Below are 21149 nucleotides of genomic sequence, written 5' to 3'. Positions count from 1 at the left end.
TCAATAAAGATAAAATAATTAATTTTTCCAACGTCTAATTAATTATTTTTCTCTGAACGATATTTTATATTATTTACTTTATTATAATAATATACTTCTGTATAAATTATATTTATAATTATATACTAAAATTGGATTTTCCATATGGTAATTCGTTATTTAGCTTTACCATGTACACCCCTTGTTCTTAGCAAGTGTAAAAAAGGCAACAAACTACTTGATCTGACGAAAGCAAGTTATATGAAAAACATAAAGCAGTCCATACACCCAAATCTCTGTAAAGTCTCATCCAAATCCTTCACAAATTTCTAGGGTTTCGATTCAATCCTCTGGAAAATGCACACATATACGTATAGGAAGATGCATAGAAGAGGGAATGTTCAGTTGCTTTTGATTGATTTTTGAATTGTACGAGAAGAACTAGTATCAAATCTACATGTAAATCTCATACGCAAGTTGGCAGAACATTTTCAATATGGTGGAGATGGGATCGGAGAGAGAGAAGAATATAGAGAACAATGGCGGATTAACGGCTATAGATTCGATTGAATCTAGGTGGGTGTTTCAGGATGAGTATGATTCAGATATGGATAGTGGTGACCATGGTACTGCTGATGGTGATGAAGGTTCAACGCCGCGCAATGAATTGGAATTGGACTCTGATGATGATGATGATAATGCTATGAGGAAACTGATCCGTACTGGCCCTCGGATTGATTCATTTGATGCTCTTGAACTCCCTGGTGCTCAACGGAACGACTTTGATGTGAGTTATTGTTGATGAATTGTGTGAACTGCATAAACCTTTTATTCACTTAAAATTATGTGTTATAGCATAGTTTATTTTGTGAAATTATTGTATTTACATTCTAGAACCTCTTCTTGTGTTATAAACTTCCCATATAGATGATCTTTATTTGTTGATGAAGTGGTATTGCCCATATAGATGACTTTAAGATAAACAGGTAACCTCCCCCAAATAAATGGTATTCATTTTATTTGTTGTATAGCCAACCTTTTTTTTTTTTTTGATGACAAGGGAAACCCGCAGCCGCTACCCTTTGGGTGCGCACAGGGTAAAACCCCGCTCCTATGCAATAGCTCGCAAACCACATAGGAGAGGTAACCCGCACTAGGCAAGCCCGGTGCGACGAGCTCGACCTAGAAGGCAAACCCCTTGCTTTCGCTGGCAAACTAGCCCAGAATTAAGGCTTGTTAGTTAAGGCCTTACTTGGCAATACTTGTGCATTGATTTCACTTCCCTTATGTAATCAACATACTATAGAATCTGTTAGATGCTTAATATTTTCACTATATGGAGGGAATTATAATGATGTAGGCAGTGAAGCTTATCCGACCACCAAGAATGCTAACACTGAGAGGCAGAAAGAGGATAAACAAAACGTATAGAGGGTAATGAAGGTTAGAAGAAAGGAACAGGACAGTGAAGTATTTCTAAAGCAATAGAGAAACACTTAACCACTCAACTTGGACTAGTAGTCCTAGATGTGAAGTAGAAAGAGTAGCGGAAAAAGAGAAAAGTATTATGCAACAAAGAATTCTACAGTAGACATTGAACGGCATAAAAATAGCATTTAATGACAAATTAATGGAGGGAAACCATGATTTAGAAGTGGGAACAGATATTCAAGGGAAGGAATGACAAGTTACAACTCCAATGTATTTAGTGAAGTTCTGGGTGTGTCTATGACCTAAGACCTTAATCACACTTCACAAGTATTCTGTTGAAATGAGGAGATGCAGAAACATGTTAAAGCAAAAACGGAATGGTATGAAAATTTGCTATTTCAAATAGTAGAGAAGCCTTTTAAGAGTGTAGTCCCATTATGTTATGATTTGTCATTTGTGCTTGTTTTGGAAAATAGCATGGGCGTTATCGAATATGTTCCTATAACTTTTTAACATCAACTGGGCCATCTTTGGGAAGTTGACACAGTTTTTCTTTTTCAAGAGTTGGGCTAGAATGAACCTAGAGAAGAATCACAAAAAGATATGGAAACAATCTCATTATGCATATTATGGGTCATATGGAATAAGTGGAAAGTGGATGCTTTGAAGGAATTAGTTGTTTTGTACATCAATTGAAATATTTTTGTTTTCCTCTTTTGTTGATTTGATCAGAGTATGAATGCATAAATATTCCTCATATTTCATTTTATGTGAAACTCTTTCCTTTTTAACATGTTTAAAAAAGAATGACATATTTTTATACTTTAGAAATATGCTATAAAATTTTCCATTTACCCTTAAAATAGAAATGTTTACATGTTTAGGACCTTAAAGTTTTTAAAGGTAGTGGGAGGTATATCGAACACTGGGAAGATTTTCGTTGGTGGAGGTTTTAATGGCCATATCGAAGCAACTTCTAGTGGCTTTGATGATGTTCATGAAGGCTTTGGTTTTGGGGAGAGCAATGGAGGTTGAGCAGAGCTTCCGGAGTCGGTAATTGCTAACTCGTGCTTTCCGAATAGGGAGAACCAATTGGTTACCTTTCGTAGTACGAAAACCAAGACTCAAATAGATTACTTACTCCTTAGGAAGGGTGATAGAGGCATTTGTAAGGGTTGCAAGGTTATTCTGAGTGAGAATCTTACTACTTAACACAAGTTTTTGATGATGGACTTGGAGATTCAGAGGGATAAGAATACCTTGTATAACCGATCGAGGATTAAATGAGGTGGCTTAACCTCTACCTTTTCTTGAGAGATGGGGAGAAGTTGATTGGTATGGGGGCCTGGAGTAGTAGCGGGGATGTGAACAACATGGGGATAAGATAGCTAGTTACATTAGGGAAGCAACTATAGATGTCCTAGGGCATCGAGGGGAACTTTGATGGTCATCAAGGAGATAAGTGGTGGAACGGAAAAGTCCAAGGCAAAGTGAAAGCAAAGAGGGTTGCATTTATGAAGTTGGTGGAGTGCGAGGATGAGGAAGAGAAGTGGACGCTTAAGGAAGTTTATAAGATGACAAAGACAAATGCTAGGTTAGCCGTTACGACTTCACGACAACTTTCAAATGCTTGTGCGTTGAGCTAAGGGACAAATGTAGGAAAAGAAATTGTATAGGCTCACAAAAGCGAGAGAGAGAAAGGCTCGCGACTTGGATCAAGTGAAGTGCATCAAGGATGAAGAAGGCAATGTGTTGGTAGAAGAGACCTCTATTAAGCAAAGATGACAAACATACTTCCATAAACTCTTAATGAAGAAACGGACAGAGACATTGTGTTGGGTGAATTGGCGCACTCTAAAAGACTTTAGAACTTTGGGTCATGTAGGTGTTTTAGGGTTGAAGAGGCTAAACGTGCTACTAGAAGGATGTGCAGGGAAGAGCGACAAAACCTAATGAGATTCTGGTGGAATTTGGAAGGGCACATACAAGGCAGGTATGGTGTGGTTGATTGAGTTGTTTAATCTATTTTAAGACGGCCAAAATGTCCGATAAATGGAGGTTACGGTGGTTCCATTGTACAAGAACAAGAGTTATATCCAAAACTGTAACAATTACAGGGGCATCAAATTGCTAAGCCACACTATGAAGGTTTGGGAAAGAGTGGTGGAGATGAGGGTGAGAAGACGGGTGCCCATTTTCGAAAATCATTTTGGATTCATGCCGGGCGATCAACTACTAAAGTCATCCATCTTGTTCGGAGACCGGTGGAGAAATATAGGAAAAGGAAGAGGGACCTACATATGATGTTCATTGATCTTGAAAAGGCATATGATAGTCCCGAGGGATGTCCTCCATAGGTGTTTGGAGGTAAAAGTTGTCTTGATGGTTTATATCAGGGTGATAAAGGACATATATGATAGAGCCAAGACTTGGGTTAAAATAGTGAAAGAAGACTCGAAGCACTTCCCAGTTGAGATGGGCTACATCAAGGATCAGTTCTTAGCCCTTTCCTATTTGCCTCGGTGATGGATGAGTTGACGTGGTATATTAAGGAAGAGGTTCCATGGTGTATGTTATTTGTGGACGACATAGTACTGATTGATGAGACATAGAACAAAGTTAATGCTAGGTTGGAGGTTTGGAGACAAATTCTGGAGTCTAACGGGTTCAGGTTTCAGCAAGACCAAATTGATATATTTGGAGTGCAAATTCAGTGTTGTGTTGGATGAAGCGGATGTAGAAGTAAGGCTTGCCACTTAGACTATCCCTAAGAGAGAAAGTTTTAAGTATCTTTGGTCCGTAATCAAAAATAGTAGGGCATCGATGATGATGTCACACATTGCATTGGTGCGGCATGGATGAAATGAAGGCTTGTGGCTTGAGTCTTATATGATAAGAATGTACCACCCAAACTTAAATGTAAGCTCCACAAAGTGGTAATCCTTGTTGTATGGGGTAGAGTGCGGCCAGTCAAGAACTCACATGTTCAGAAAATACATGTTATGGATATGAGGATGTTGAGATAGATGTATGGGCATACTAGGAGCAACGAGATAAGAAATGAAGTTATCCGGGAGAAGGTGGGAGTCAACTCTGTGGTGGACAAGATGAGGGAAACGAGATTGAGATCGTTTGGACATGTGGAGAGGAGGAGGTGTGCTAATGCCCCAGTGAGAGATCTTTATAATTTGCTATTGAAAGTCAAACTAGTAACTAGAATTGAAGTTGTGGGTTTTAAATGGGGAATTATTAACTAATTAACTACTCAATTTGTAATCAAGAATTAGAGACAAACTAGGGTAACAATTCTTAAATGTCGAAATTCAAGCAGATAATTAACTATCAGCTCATTTAGGTGTGTTTATTGTGCAAAACTAGCGAGTCTTTAAGTCTCCTAAAGCTTCTCGGCTCAATTAAGAGAATATCACCTTATGTCCACGTCGATACTTGGGTGTCAAATTAATTTGTTCATTCATCACATGCCTCAGATTAGCTAGCTTATCTCTAGCTCAAGATATTAGATGAGGGTGATATGCAACTTTCTGATATGATTCATTTTCCTAATCTTAACTCTTTTTTGTCAAGCAAGTCAAAATACAAGCAAGCTCTTAATGTTTGCAACCATTAAAAAATATTTTTTATGAAAGAACCTTAATACACAATGTTCATCCTTTCATGAGAAGATTTTAGTGTAAATAATTTATTATCATTATCCCCGCTCTAAGTTCCATAACCTTAGTTATGAGTTTAGCAATTCATAACTAGTTGGAAATAATAACTAAAGGAATTTAAAGAACTAACAAATATAAATGTAAAAGAAAGTAAACAAAACCTTTTATTAATGCAACTCTTGCAAGGGTATCTTGTTCGTTCCACCATAATCTTCTAAGATAACAGTAATTAATCCTAAAAAACTAAGAATGCTGAAAACTCTAAGCTAATAAGAATCCCTAACTTCTATGACTAAGGGTAATCCCTAATAGTAGTAATTCATGAATTAGCTAGACATGTATTAGTTATTTCACCTTCTATCCTACATAAAATAATACATAAATTTCCTTATAACTTAAACATGTACTCCCTCCGTTTCACAAAGAATGATCTCCTTTCCTTTTTTGTTAGTTTAAAAAAGAATGACCTCTTTCTTTTTTTAGTAACATTTTAATTTTAGCTTTCCACGTGGCATGTTTAAGGCCACAAGATTAAAGGGCAATTTTGTACATTTGACATAACTTTAATTTAGGACCACAGATTCAAATGTCTTCTTTATTTTCTTAAACTTCGTGCCAAGTCAAACTAGACCATTCTTTGTGAAACGGAGGGAGTATTAGTTATGCGGGTTTCTAAATTGTCAACCAAACGCTGGATTAACTTTATACAAGAATAACTTATTTCATAGCTACCTACCAAACATTGTATCAGTTATATGAATTAATATGTGGATAACTTATTTCTTATCCAGCTACGGAGCTACCAAAGTTCAAACAAACCCGTAGTGCACAACTCTAAAAGTCGAAGATGGGGTGAGGAAGACAGCTACAGAGCAACTGATAAAGAACAGATTTAGGCAACTTAATTGACCTACCGGTATCTAAAGAAAGGGGTACCACTTATTTGGAAACTAGAAACTTGCCAGTTTCCAAGCGAAACTCAATGCTACTTTAACACCAGCTTAACTCAATGCTACTTTAACTCTAGCGAAACTCAATGCCCACGTCCACCATTGAAAGTTACATCTCTATTTGCACTCATTTGAGAAATACCAAATGAATGAAGAAGTGTATCTTCGTTCTGATATACAAGAGCAAAGCAGGTTCAAAGTAATAGGAGTTGTCACAATGTTGAACTTATAAGTCACTTCAATGAAATTTCGGGAAAAAGTGATAGACTATAGACTTAAGGTAGGTTGGATTTATGCTTGCTAGATCTACCACTGATTTACGTTAAGAAGATGGATAAAATTTATAGGAAGAAGAATTTCCACATTATATTCATTGACCTAGAGTTTGCATGAATTTGCCTCGAGTCCATACTTGGTAACAACAAGGTATGTATGTTCTTATCAAACGTATACCCAACTTGAGAAAATTCTGACTACATTCTAGTTTTATCTCTCTTGTTCCTCCAACCTTCATTTATGGTTTCTGTTTTTTTTTGACTTCATTCAGTGGAGGTCCTTTCCTGAGGGAGAATACTAAATGAACCTCTGTACCAGTGTTTTGGGGAGAGTGAAGTGAGAAAATGTGACAAGGCCCTGCTTCGCTTGAAGCAAAGTGCTCGCTTCACTGAAGTGTAGCACATTTCTTAAAGAAAGACCAAAATAAACCTTACACAGACACAATATATACAAGTAAATGTTCAATTTAAATATTAATAAGTAGTTAGCACAAAATCCTCCATAGACTAAAACATTAACTTTTGCAATTCTTCCTTCACATGAGCTGGGCAACTTGGACAAGCAGTGATGATTGGATTACCACTGATGAGATGATGTTTGTGATGATAATTCCCTCTTTTTTTTTATCTTGTTACAAAAAAGACATTAAAAATAAGTCTTGTCTGTATCGCTAATGAAACCAGGTCTTTCTTTTGACCTTGTGAAATCTAATAAGCATTCGTTTCAGAGTACAGAGTGAACTAGTGACTAATTCCAAGTTTATTTGCAGGATGTTTCAGCAGGTAGGAAAATCCTATTGGCCTTTCAGACTCTTGGAGTTGTCTTTGGGGACGTGGGGACAAGTCCCCTATATACCTTCAGTGTGATGTTCAGCAAGGCCCCTGTCAATGGCAACGAAGATGTTATTGGTGCATTATCCTTGGTTTTGTATACCTTAATCCTCATTTCGTTGGTTAAATATGTTCTTATTGTTCTTTGGGCCAATGATGATGGTGAAGGTGAGCTGACATTTGAAACTTGGCAAGTTGTTTTACATCATTATGCTCCGTATTTTGTGTCTTCTGATTCATTCAATGACTTTGGTTAATAACTGCAGGTGGTACTTTTGCTTTGTACTCACTGCTTTGTAGGCATGCTAAGGTTAATCTTCTTCCAAACCAACTAGCATCAGATGCTCGAGTATCAGGCTTCAGACTGAAGGTGCCATCTCCAGAACTTGAGAGGTCTTTAAAAATAAAGGAAAGGCTTGAAGCTTCATTGACATTGAAAAAGCTTCTTCTGATGTTAGTTCTTGCTGGTACTGCTATGGTGATAGCTGATGGAGTTGTTACACCTGCTATGTCAGGTATCTGTAGCCTTTTTTTTACCTGTTAAATAAGTGGGTTGAGGGAAACAGGGGTACGTACTGCCTTTTGGTCCTCGGAGGTCTTTTTCCTCTGAATGAATTAGCTATTTTTCCCTTTTTGAAGTTTAAGTTTCTTTCAACTATGTTGATGCAGTAATGTCTGCTGTTGGTGGTTTAAGAGTTGGAGTCTCTGGGGTTGAGCAAGGTAATGTAATCTTGCTTATTGAGCACAAACGTTTAAAGAATTGTTCACTACTTGGAATTTATGTGATCTGCAAGTCTTTGGATCCCTTAATTCTCTATCAATTCAGCATGCTTTCTATAAAGTGAATACAGTATTCTGGTAAATAGTTTGCTTATAGTTTCTATTGTATCATTCCTTCGCGACATCCATTACAATTGTAATGACACAAGGAAGATTAGTGTGCCACATTGATGGATGACCTGCACCAACTGAGGGAATGGTCAGTGATTGTTCTTAAAATGCAGTTTGCTATGTGCACATGAGGTATAAACCTCGTTGATATTGCCTAGCTCAGTAATGAAAGGAATTTGTGGTTATATTACATTCTGTGTTTTTTTGCTCATTGAGAATTTGTACATTTTAATAATTCTGCTGCTCAAGATTGCTAAGAAAGCACAGTTTTGTGAACCCTGATAATTTCGACTGACAACACTGAGTTGAAGATGCTTATACCTTGTATCTTGAGGTGTTAGGCTTAACCTATGACTTAAATGATAGGATGGATATGATTTGCTCTTCCTACCTTATGTGATATCTTGATGCACTCGAAGTCCTTTTAGTAGTTAGATTTCTTATACTCTAATGTCTTTGCAGATCAAGTTGTGATGGTATCAGTGGCATTTCTTGTAATTCTGTTCAGTGTACAGAAGTATGGGACAAGTAAAATGGGGCATTTCGTAGGTCCTGCTTTGTTTATATGGTTCTGTTCCCTGGGTGGCATTGGCGTCTACAACCTCATTAAGTATGATTCTAGTGTTTGGAAGGCATTTAATCCAGTTCATATATACTATTACTTTAAGCGCAATTCAACAAAGGCGTGGTACTCACTTGGGGGCTGTATTCTTTGTGCAACAGGTAAACTCTTGATAATGGATGCTTCCGATAGTTGACACTAAACTTGTAATCGGAATTACTAACAAAAAATGCACTGTTATTTGTTTCCATTTTTATTTTGTTTGTTCTTGGGTTACTTGAGTGAATACAGGTGCTCTTTTTTCTATATTAAGAAGATTTTGAAATGCAACGAGGTTTACTTTCATATGTTTGGACTCTATTTTTGCATCTACTGTTACAACTTGCGATGATTATCTTCTTGCTGAGATGCTCTTTACATCTTTTATTGGACTACAAGTTGCTTCCAGTTTTCATTTCCTTTAAAACTTTGTAATGCAATTTGTGATTAAAATATGCAATTTTTCTTTTCTTCGCATTACAACAACAAACCCAGTGTAATCCCACATGCCACAAGCGGGTTTCGGAGGGTAGAGTGTACCTACCTTACCTCCTTCCTTGAGAGGGTAGAGAGGTTGTTTCCGATAGACTCCTCAAAGAAAGATGTAAAAGAAGATAGTACCAACAAGTAGAAACAACAACAAAATAATACAATAATCGAGGGTAAAGAAATAACTCGTAGTAATACAAATCTATGAATAAGAAAACACAAGAATAATACAACAAGAATAGTATATACAATCCTACTTAGAATAAGAATAAGAATAGGAATAGTATATAGAATCCTCCTTGGAAAAAGATTGTAATGTCCTAGTTGAAAAAGGAGTGTATTGTAGTGTCTATAAATAGGGTCTCGATGTAATTATTTAGATATACAATTGAATAATATTTTTCTCCTATATCTCTCACATATATGCCGCCCGTCTGGCCAATGGTTGTGTTAACAAAAGTAGGACCAATGATACACGCATGAACCCCATATTTAGGGGAAGAAAACTCAGTCAGGCAGGTCACCGTGTGTCAATTTCTGATGACTTTCTAGGACTTTTTTGTGTCAACCCCATATCCGTAAGGATCTCAAGAGTTTGGCATGACTCATAGTCGAGTTTATCACTCTGTGTTTTATCGACATTCTGCATCAAATCCAATATTTCATGAGAAGACTTAGCACATTGAGATTGACTGTCAATTTTGTGAAGTCAAGTGATCAACTTGCAAATATCTTCATCAAGATCCTCATCGGTTCTCGTATTAATTATATCTGTAACAATCTAAGTACATATGACTTGTATGCACTAGCTTGAGGGGTAGTGTTAGAATAGGAATAGGAACAAGAATATTATGTACAATCCTACTTAGAGTAGGAATATGAATAGGAATAGTATATAGAATCTTACTTGGAAAAGGATTGTAATGTAGTGTCCTAGTTGGAAAATGAGTATAATGTAGTGTCTATTAATAGGGTCTCAATGTAATAATATAGATACACATTCAATAATATTTTTCTCCTGTATTTCTCACAAATACTAATACTCTACCAATGGAAAGCAATACGTCCGATCACCTACTAATCTTTTACCTTAGTTCGCGACCTCTACACCTTCCAATCAAGGGTTATATCCTCGGTGAGCTAAGGTTGTACCATGTCCTGCACAATCACCTTACCCCAATACTTCTTAGGCCTATCTCTACCCATTGTCAAGCTCCCTATGACCAACCTCTCCCACATCCTTACTGGGGCATTTACATATCATCTCTTCACATGCCCGAACCACCTCAACCTCACTTCCTGCATCTTATCCTCCACAGGGGTCATTGCTCTGGCTTGCTAAAAACGTTTAATATTGAGAATGTTGGATGTATTACACAGGTGGAATTGTGTAATAAGGCTTTTAACTAGCTTAGTGAATCAATTTGAACTAGTAAATATAGTACAAAATGCTTTGGGAAGTTGAAAATTAGCATAGATCCAAAGATTTCCAAATAGGACTACTTTGATTCAAATATCTTCATTCCAAACTTATCTCTCTTGGTATGATGCCCACACATTCATCTTAACATCCTCATCTTTGTTACTCTTATCTTTTGGACATGAGAGTTCTTGACTGGACAACACTCCACACCATATAACAATAGTGGGTCTAACCACACTATGGATTTCACCACCAAGTCTTGGTGGCACACTCTTTATCACACATAACACCGGTTCGAGCCTCCATTTCATCCACGCCGCCTCAATACAATGTGTGCAATCCTCATCGATTTCCCCATTACCTTGAATATTGATCCGTAGGTACTTATAACTTCCTCTGTTGGGGATGACCTATGTGTCAATCCTCACGTCCACGTCCGTTTCATGGGTCATGTCACTAAACTTGCACTCCAAGTACTCGATTTTGGTCTTGCTCAACTTGAAACCTTTTGATTCCATGGTCTGTCTCAAAACCTCTAGTCTCGCGTTAATGCTGGCTCGCGTCTTGTCAGTTAGTACTATGTCGCCCGCAAATAACGTGCATAATGACACCTCCCCTTGAATGTGTCGCGTTAGTACATCCATCGTTGATGCAAATAAAAAGGGCTAAAAGTGGATCCCTAGTGCACTGCAACATGACCAGAAGTGTTCTAAGTCTCCTTCCACATTCCTGACTCGGGTCTTAGCACCATCATACATATCCTTAGTCACCCTAGCGTAAGATACCGACACACTTCTAGCCTCCAAGCATCTTTAGAGAACCTGTCTTGGGACTGTCATATGCTTTTTGTGGTCTATGAACACCATATGCAAGTCCCTTTTTCTCTTTCTATACTGCTCTTCCAACCTCCTCACATGGTGAATGACTTATGTAGTTGATTTCCCTCATATGAATCCGAAATGGTTCTCTGAAATAGACACAATCCTCCTAAACCTCACTTCCACTAGCCTCTCCCAAACTATATTAGTGTGGCTTAGAAATTTGATATCCCTATAATTGTTGCAGTTTTTGATATCCTCTTGTTCTTATATAATAGAATGGCCGTACTCCACCTCCATTCTCTGGGCATCTTCGTCATCCTAAAAATGGTATTAAACAACCTAGTAAGCCACCCTAAGCCTACCTTGCTTGCGTTCTTCCAAAATTCCATCGGGATTTCGTATGGCTCGATCTTTGTTCCTCTATTTACCTTCACATAGCCTCCTCCACTTCCTCAACCCTTACACACCTGCAACACCCAAATCTCGGTAACTCTCAAAGCGCTCTAGATCACCGAGCACAATGTTCATGTCCCCTCTCCGTTCAAGAGTTTATGGAAGTAACTCTGCCATCTGTTTAATATGTGCCTCGTATGCCAATACTATGCCTTCCTCGTCTTTGATGCATTTCACTTGGTCCAAGTCACGTGCCTTCCTCTCTCTCACCTTGTCTAGTCTCTACAACTCCTTTGTCCCCAAGTCTTCATACAAACGTCCAAACATTGTCGTCTTTGCTATTGTAACCGCCAACTTCACCTCCCTTTTTCACCTTCTTATACCTCTCTATTCATCATTTTATTCTTTGCGTCCTTGCTCCCCACTAGCTTCACATATGCCACTTTCTTAGCTTCCACTTCCCCTTCAGCCTCTTCATTCCACCACCAGTTCCCCTTGTGTCTACCGGGGTAACCTCTTGAGACCCCTAGCACCTCTCTAGCTGCCTCACTAATGCAAGTCGTTGTTGCAGACCTCATGCTACTCCTCCAGTCCCCTATTGCCAACAACTTTTTCCCCCAATTTCCGGATCTTGTCCTTAGTCAAGGCTCTCTATTTGATCTTCATATTGTATATGCATAATCTGTGGGAAGTATAATTCCAAAAAATAGGCCCCCAAGGCCTAGCTCGAGTGGCAAAAGGTGGAGGATTTGTGGCTTAGGTCGCAGGTTCAAGCCCCCTACTATGCAAAGCGAAGCCCGGTATTTAAGTGGAGAAGGGTAGAGGGTTGGGCCCATTATCCACCGAGGTTAGAAGACTGTGATTGGTCCAAAGGGCGGGTCACAGGCGGATTTCTCGTTTATCAAAAAAAAAATCCAAAAAATAGATGATTTATGTGAACCTGGTGCCTTTTGCTACTCAATACTCAAACTTGGAGTTCTCGGTAATGCATCATGCTAGTTTTAGTCGTGTTACTTGATAACATTATGATAGTTCTTTGGTTCAAATGTCGTTACTCCATTCCTAAATTTTTGTAGGGATCCAATTATTTTTTTATGACAATATGCGGACCAACTTGTGCTCATCTCGACTATTCCACTGCGTACATGCTACCTCCCACCAACACATGTACTAGGTAACTATGTCAACTAAGGCTTAAGCAAGTGAAAAGAAATCACCTAATCTTTTTTGCCTTCACTGGAATTAGAACTTGAGACCTCACAGTTTTCCTTCCACTTTATTGACTACAAAGCTGCACCTCTGATTGCATAGAAACCCAATCTGCATATTGTAACTCTTTCTATTGTAGGTCGAGCAAATTTAGTTAAAGTATTAAGTAAAATCATGTGACCTGTTGTAACAACCTAGCCCAACTTCCAAGGTATTGTTTGCTATGGCTCAATTTTGTAGCCTCACGTGTTTGTCCCCTTGGTTTTGACCCTAAAGGCTCCTCCGCAACTAAAACCTGAACTTGTCATTTGACCACTAACTTTTCCCTCCCATTTTGATGTGTGATCTACGCAAGGTAAACTTTACAGCAAACTCCCTTACAAATTTAAGAATCAACGGTTTACGGGCTGTTTGATTCACATCCTGAGAGATTCAGTGTCCTCAGTCCTCACTTAGGTCTGCTTCACCACTGTACTAGTGGAGGTACTGGCCTTGATACCGCTTGTAACGACTCAAGCCCAACTGCCATGGTATTGTCCTCTTTGATCCAACCTTTGGTCCTTTAGGGACTCACGATTTTATTCCCTTTTGTTTTATCCAAAAAAAAGCACAGTTGAATCCTAAACTCGCGCTTTTATGATCCCTTACTTTTCAATCCCATTGCGATGTAAGATTTGCCTGAGGCAAGCTTCACAGCGAACCCACTTTCGAGTTCAACTGTGCACAATTTGTGGATTTGTTACACCTGTTGTACATTTCAACAGAAAGGAAGTGGATGTGGCCTTTGAGTTGCCAATCATTAGGCGTTATGAAATAGAATCTCAAGAATTGCAGAGGCAATTTATGTATGTACCATAAATTAAAAATCATTCTTGAAAATGGGCGTCTGAAGCACGAAGGTATAGCATTATCATTTGAACTAGATAGTGTTTTGAATCTTCACCTGTCTAGGCCTTCTTAAGTTCTTGTCTAGAGCAATCAGGGTTATTCACATTTAATCATTTTCTCCTTTATTGTCGAAACCCTTTTTTCAAGTGCTTCTTTTTGGCCTTTAACATTTCGAAGGTTAGCTTGTTTGGTCAAGCTTCCAAAATTTTCTTATTTTGAAAAATGCTTTTTGTCAGAAGTGTTTTAAAAAGGTTACTTTTGGAGAGTAGTAGTGTTGGTTTTTTAAAAGACGGGGCAGCAAAAGGTATTGATTAAAATGTCTCAATAATTAATTCTCAAGAAAATGTCTCAATAATTTAATAAGTATAGGAGGGCTTTAAATAGCCAATTTGAGCACATAATATGCAGAAAATCTGCAATTCAAAAAAGCTAGAATTTCTCAATAACTAAAATAACCTAGTAAAATTCAAATTTCAAATTTTTCCTAAATCTAGACAATTTATTATATTAAATATTACTGCAGTAACAAAAGTAAAATTCAACAAGTAGTTTGTGTTTGGTTAACCTATTTTTAAAGCACTTTTGTCAATATCAAAGCAGTAATTGTGCTTGGCAAAGGATCTATAAGTGCTTCAAGGAAAAAATATTTTTTTCAGCTTATGAAAGACAGCTTCTGCCACTCTACTCAAAAACACTTTTTTTCCTAAAAGTTTGGTAAAACACCCCAACTCTAAAATAAGCACTTTAAGAAAGAAACACTTTTGGTTTCCCAAAAGCTTGGCCAAACAGGCAATGAATTCCAGTAAAAGCTTTGAAATTTGGTTCACTATATGCAACAAAAGGAGATTAAGCTGGTCTCTGAGTCGGTTTGTGGTCTTGGGGTAAACCCATAACTGAATGCTACTCTCCATTTATTCTTGCATTGTCCATTTGTGATTGTGTACTGGGAAAACTTTTTTATGTTTCAGAATTTTTCTGTTTCAAGAACTAAGTTTTAGGGTTTGGTCTAACAAAGTTAGGTGCCGCTCTTCCATTTTCTTTGCTAAAATGTACACTTGAATGTTTAGGACAACTATGCAGATGAACCACGTGTCAGATAAATTTTGACTCTCCACTTCTCTGTTGAGAGATAGATCAATTGCTTAACGTTTCCACTTGGCATTGATATTAACCATGGTAATTTCTTGATGCGTTTTCTCCACTTGGATGAAGACATCTTATACTCACCTTTTATATCACATGTTTTTCTTAACTGTTGACATTTTCTTGGCCTTTCAAAGAAATATACTTCTGTGTGTATGTAAGCATTTTTTTCTCAATTCTCTTCTTTTTTTTTCTCCATGAATTTTAAGAATATTTATAATTCCTCAATCTTCTTCTTTTTTGGGGGGTTCTTTTTTGTTCTATAATATCATTATTTCTCTTTACTTTCTGGGATATAAAGCTGATCATCATTTCTAAAACTCAGGTTCCGAGGCAATGTTTGCAGATCTTTGTTATTTTTCTGTGAGATCAGTCCAGGTATGCAGCAGCAGATCTGGTGATAGGATTTGTGGCTGGGAATGGAGTGGGGTGTTGGGAGGTGTATCGATATAATTATACCTACCCCTTTTATATTCTTGATATTTTTTTATTATTGTTATTTTTTTTACGATTAGAAAAAATTTATTGAGTATCAAACTTTATTTACAGCTTACCTTTGTGTTCCTTGTGCTGCCATGCCTTCTGTTGGGTTACCTTGGTCAAGCTGCTTATCTTATGGAGAACCATGCGGACACAACACAGGCTTTCTTCTCTTCTGTGCCAAGTAAATTTCTGGTTCTGTTCTTACCCTGATAGCCCCTGTTTACTTGCTATGAGAAAAAATGATAACACTAATTTTCAACTTAATTTTACGTGCAAGTGATCCTTAATGTCTATGCTTTCGGTGATAAAAGTTTATGAATCCAAAAGGAGTAAAAAACCAAGTTTTTTAGTGTAAATTTCCAATCATGATGCAGGTGGAGTTTTCTGGCCCGTCTTCTTGATTGCTAATGTAGCTGCATTGATAGCCAGTAGAGCGATGACCACCGCAACTTTCTCTTGCATTAAACAATCCACAGCCCTAGGCTGCTTCCCTCGTCTTAAAATTATTCATACATCACGGAAGTTCATGGGTCAGATATATATCCCGGTGATGAACTGGTTTCTTCTCGCATTGTCCTTGGTGATGGTTTGTTCTATCTCAAGCATATATGAGATAGGAAATGCTTATGGTAATGCCTGGTTCCTTGTTCATTAGAACTTAGTGATGTCTTTGCTTCTACTTTTTGGTTCTTTTCTTGTGGTCTTTTTCCCTAATACTACTTGGATGTATCTGGTGCGTATGTGGAAGGTCTTTATATTTATTTTTCAGTAAGGCCCCATTTGTTTTCATTGAGATTAAGACATCTGAATCTGAATGAACATGAATATCTGAATCTGAATGAACATCTAAATATCAAGTTGTTTTTTTTTTCTCAAAAAAAAAGTGGCTGTTTTGAGATCTGAACACTAAATAATAGACTATTTGTTTTTTAGTATCTGAATGAGTATAATGTACACACATTTAAACCTGTTTAAATATAATTCAAACTAAATAATAATTAACTGTTATATTGATAGAATATTATTGAAAATCTTAAATAAAATAAACCTTAACCTACCTATTCTTGTACTATCAAATACACAAGAATTATACAACTGACAGAAAAGAAGTTAAAAGATGTGAACAAAGAGGTCAAGTTCTAGATTTCCTATTTGATGACTTCCTTCAATCATATTTTGCAATTTGCACAACTTCTCTTCATTTTGTGGACATAACAATCCCATTTGATTTCACAAAGAATTTCATCTTGGCTCTTTTTGGTGTTATCGTCGACATCTTGGTTAATATCTCAGGAACAATTTTTGATAGGGTGCATCTCTATCCAAATTTTCTTCTTTTTCCTTCCTTTTCATTTGAGCTTCTAACACATCCGAAATCCAGTTTTTTAGGAAATAGATTCAGTTATCAATTCATTTGTTTTCCCGATCCCTAAAATCCACCTCACCTACTCCAATTGTCAGAACCTCCAGTTCCATCAGCGGTCTTCCATATCCACCATTCTCTAATACGCCATATTCACCCACTGGGCCCTATCTAGGCCAACAAATATCAGACTATTGCCCCATTTGACTGATCTGGACATCTGATGAACGTAGTGCAAAAATACTGACAAGAGAGTAGGGATATCTCACTGCTGCAGTTTTGAACTTTTGATCCCTTTAGCAGTTATAATCTTATTCTGTTCAGTTATTTGATCTGTGTCATCACCAAGTTTCAATTAATTAGGTTAGAAGTGTTACTTAACTAGAAGCTGGCATGTAGATAATCATTGAGGGGAGCATTCAAAGTAAATCCTTGAAAAGGTCAACAACACCTTTTGAGAAATAGAATTTTGTAGGAGTACATTTACCAGGAAAGAAAGACAGATGAAAAGGCATTCATTAGAAAAAGAAAAACAGCTTAAAATTCAATTTCTTGTCCTTCAATACTTTTTTTTGTAGTCTTAGTCTTGCAATTTTAAACTATGCACTTGATCTTTCTCAGCTTTTGATGCATGTGAAGTCAAATGTGTTTTGTGAAATGGGAATGGGCCAGAGGAAATAATATTCAACTTGCAGGTCATGACTCGATATTTTTCAACTGTGAAACAAGGATCTAATCATCCAAATATATCTAAGTGTATTGTTCCAATTAGTTCCACAGGATATAGTAACATGTAATGACTGTTTATTTGTGCGTGAGGAAACTGAAAGTACTTAAGATATAGGGTTTCGGCCTGTTAGGTAAGATAGCAAAAGAATACTCATATGTTGCTTGGATAGTTGGATTGCAATTTAGAGGTCCTGATCAGTTTGACTAGTAAATCAATGGGATTCTTTCAATTTTAATGGAGTCTAATGGATTCAGGCTGATTAGAACCAAGACAAAATACCTGTAGTGCAATTTAAGTAATGTAATGCTTGAGTCTGGTGTGGAAGTAATGCTAGTGATACACAGGTTATTCAAAAGAGAGGAAGTTTTAAGTATCTTCAGTCTATTATCCAACAAATGGGGAGATTGATGATGATGTTATACATCGTCTTGGTGCAGGGTGGATGAAATGGAGGCTCACATTCGTAGTCCAGTGTGATAAGAAGATACCACCTAAATTTAAAGGCAAAATGTACAAAGTGGTGGTTAGACTAGCTATGTATGGAGTTGGCCAGTCAAGAACTCCCATTTTCAAAATATGGAAGTTTCGGAGATGAGGATGCTGAGATGGATGTGTGTGTATACCAGGAGAGAAAAAAATTAGGAATGACGATATCTGGGACAAGGTAGGAGTGAACTTGATAGAGGACAAGATGCGGGAAATGAGGTTGAGATGGTTCAGGCATGTGCAAAGGAGAGGCATGGATGCCCCAGTGCGGAGGTGTGAGAGGTTGGCTATGGATGGTTTCAAGAGAGGGAGAGGTAGCACGAATAAGTATTGAGGAGGTGATTAGACAAGACATGACAGAACGTCAACTTACCGAGGACATGATCATAAATTGGAGGCTATGGAGGACAAGGATTAAGATAGAAGATTAGTTTGATAGTTAAACATTGTCTCGCTTATCCTTATGTGCTATTAGTCGTACTATTAGTGGTATGTTACTCTTATAGTTTGTTTTCCTTTGAGTTTGGTTACTATTGGTTGATATTTGTACTTCGATTATTGTATTATCTCTTGTTATGACTATTGTTAAGGATGCCATTACTTCTTCATTTCCACTATTTCTTTTTCTATACTGCTTTGGACTGTTTTTTTCCTTGAGCTGAGGGTCTATCGGAAATAGTCTCTAATAGTCTCTCTACCTCCAAAGTAGGGGGTAAGGTGTGCATACACTTTACCCTCCCCAGACCCACTTTATGGGATTACACTGGGTATGCTGTTGATTTCTAGACTGCATAATTAGATGAAGATTTAAACTGGCTTGTTCTAGACTTCCTAGTCTGATGCATATCCTGTCTGACAGGAATAGCCGAGCTTGGTGTGATGATGATGACAACAATACTAGTTACTATTGTCATGCTTCTGATATGGCAGATCAACATCATTATTGTGCTTAGCTTTGTTGTTATCTTGTTGGGATTGGAGTTAATATTTTTCTCATCAGTTTTATGGAGTGTGGGAGATGGAAGTTGGATCATTCTGGTTTTCGCTGTTGTCTTGTTTTTTATTATGTACATATGGAACTATGGAAGCAAGCTGAAGTATGAAACTGAAGTCAAGCAAAAGATGTCTATGGATTTGCTACGTGAACTAGGCCCAAACCTTGGAACAATCAGAGCACCTGGAATTGGCTTGCTTTATAATGAACTGGCAAAGGGCATACCAGCTATATTTGGACATTTTCTCACCACTCTTCCTGCTGTTCATTCAATGATAATTTTTGTTTGTATAAAATACATTCCTGTTCCTGTAGTACCTCAGAATGAAAGGTTCCTGTTTTGCCGTGTCTGCCCCAGAGGCTACCACATATTTCGTTGTATTGCCAGGTAAGCATGCTAAATTATTTTCATTTCTATTGGTTTGTTTAGACTAGGTGGTCTGGTTTACGTGGCTAAGGAGAGCTTAGTATAAATTTTACAAAAAGGTCTGCTGCATGACCGTTGATATCTGTAAATAGATGTGGTATTTGGACAGTTAGCTGTGAGAAACCGGAACCTGCCTGTGTTGTGATACCTAATTTTGTCTGCAAACAGGTTGTTAAATTGCCTAACTCCTACGGGCAGTGCTTCTGTCATGATTCTATTTGGACCAATGCTTTATATTCGAGTTTTTGACAGTTTCCTTTGTATAGATGCATTTTCTTTGCTGCATTTGTTGTTTGTTTTTGCCATGGAACTTGGCTACTAATATTTCAGTCGGAATTCTTGGAATGACAGATACGGTTACAAGGATGTTCGCAAAGAAAACCAGCAGGCTTTTGAGCAGCTACTGATTGAAAGTCTAGAGAAGTTTATTCGTAGAGATGCTCAGGAGCGGTCACTTGAAAGTGATGGCAATGATGAATCAGACTCTGAAGAAGAGCATGCCTTTTCAAGGGTCCTTGTTGCTCCCAATGGGAGTGTTTACTCACTTGGTGTTCCTCTCTTATCTGATTTTAAGGACACCGGAAAAGCAGTTGTGGAAGAAAGCATTTCAGAAGAGCTGAAGCCTGGCCCTTCATCGGAGTCACTCTTGTCGGATGCTGAACAGTCCTTTGAGAAGGAGCTCTCATTCTTACGCAAGGCCAAAGAATCCGGTGTGGTTTACCTCCTTGGTCATGGAAATATTAGGGCAAGGAAAAGTTCCTGGTTCATTAAGAAGCTTTTCATAAATTACTTCTATGCTTTCCTTAGAAAGAATTGCAGGAGGGAAATTGCCAATTTGAGTGTACCACACTCGCATTTAATGCAGGTTGGCATGACATATATGGTGTGAGAATTAGCTTTCTGGAAAAGGCCCATACTAATATATTTTGGTGAAAAGGTTTTAGTGTCAAATTGTTTGTTGGTCCCCTGTATCAAAGTGATGAGTGCAGTCAAGTGTCCATATGCCTTCGTTGGACACATGACACACCACAGCTGAATTGAAATCCTTCGTCTTATAGCCTGGAAATCTTTGCACTGATCCAGTTACTGTAACAAACTTATCGCCATAGTCATTTGGGTTTCATTCTAACACTGCCTCAACCCGTTGACTTGTTCAATGCATTTCCATCTGTTGAAGCTAGATGAGCAGGAATAAGTGAAGAACAGACACACAGTGACCGCCAAGATAGATGCAAACTCATAGTATTGTAGTTCTTTTCAGTTATTACTTTTGCCCTTAACTTTCATAATTTTCTTATTGAATGACCTTATAAATGTTGATGGAGTTTTCACCGTAGACTAGTTCATTCATCTTAGAGAATTGTTGTCTTGCTCTTTTATTTTTTCTTTTGGTTTTTGTTTGTTTTTCATCTGTGCGAATAGAATGGTAAACGTTTGTGGTCTTGCAATTTGTGACTATGGAAATGTGGGACTGGATGTTTGATTTGAACGATCAGCCACAAATGGTTGAAATACATGTGTGGCTGTGCCACACAAAGTCTATTTAGTATTTTCGTGTCATGATAGTTGTGGAATACTTGACATCAAACTATATGAAACTTTCTAGACTGGTCGTTTCTGTACTTGAAAACTCATATCATTTAACTGTTAGAAAGTGATTTAGGACTCATT

The 21149-nt window shown here is 37.6% G+C and overlaps 1 protein-coding gene across 1 annotated transcript; it reads left to right on the top strand.

Moving 5' to 3' along the window:
• The first annotated feature begins 217 nt into the window (after positions 1-217).
• LOC125864918 (potassium transporter 7-like) lies at positions 218-20833 on the top strand. The gene is made up of 10 exons (XM_049545039.1): positions 218-766; positions 7077-7305; positions 7404-7652; positions 7807-7857; positions 8491-8751; positions 15321-15373; positions 15545-15659; positions 15853-16107; positions 18917-19439; positions 19830-20833. The coding sequence occupies exons 1-10, from the start codon at positions 476-478 to the stop codon at positions 20365-20367; spliced, it is 2565 nt and encodes an 854-aa protein (XP_049400996.1). The 5' UTR covers positions 218-475; the 3' UTR covers positions 20368-20833.
• Positions 20834-21149: the final 316 nt, after the last annotated feature.

The sequence above is a fragment of the Solanum stenotomum genome, chromosome 5 (genome assembly GCF_019186545.1).
Source record: "Solanum stenotomum isolate F172 chromosome 5, ASM1918654v1, whole genome shotgun sequence".
Taxonomy (NCBI): domain Eukaryota; kingdom Viridiplantae; phylum Streptophyta; class Magnoliopsida; order Solanales; family Solanaceae; genus Solanum; species Solanum stenotomum.
This window is presented reverse-complemented; position numbering and strand designations above follow the sequence as displayed.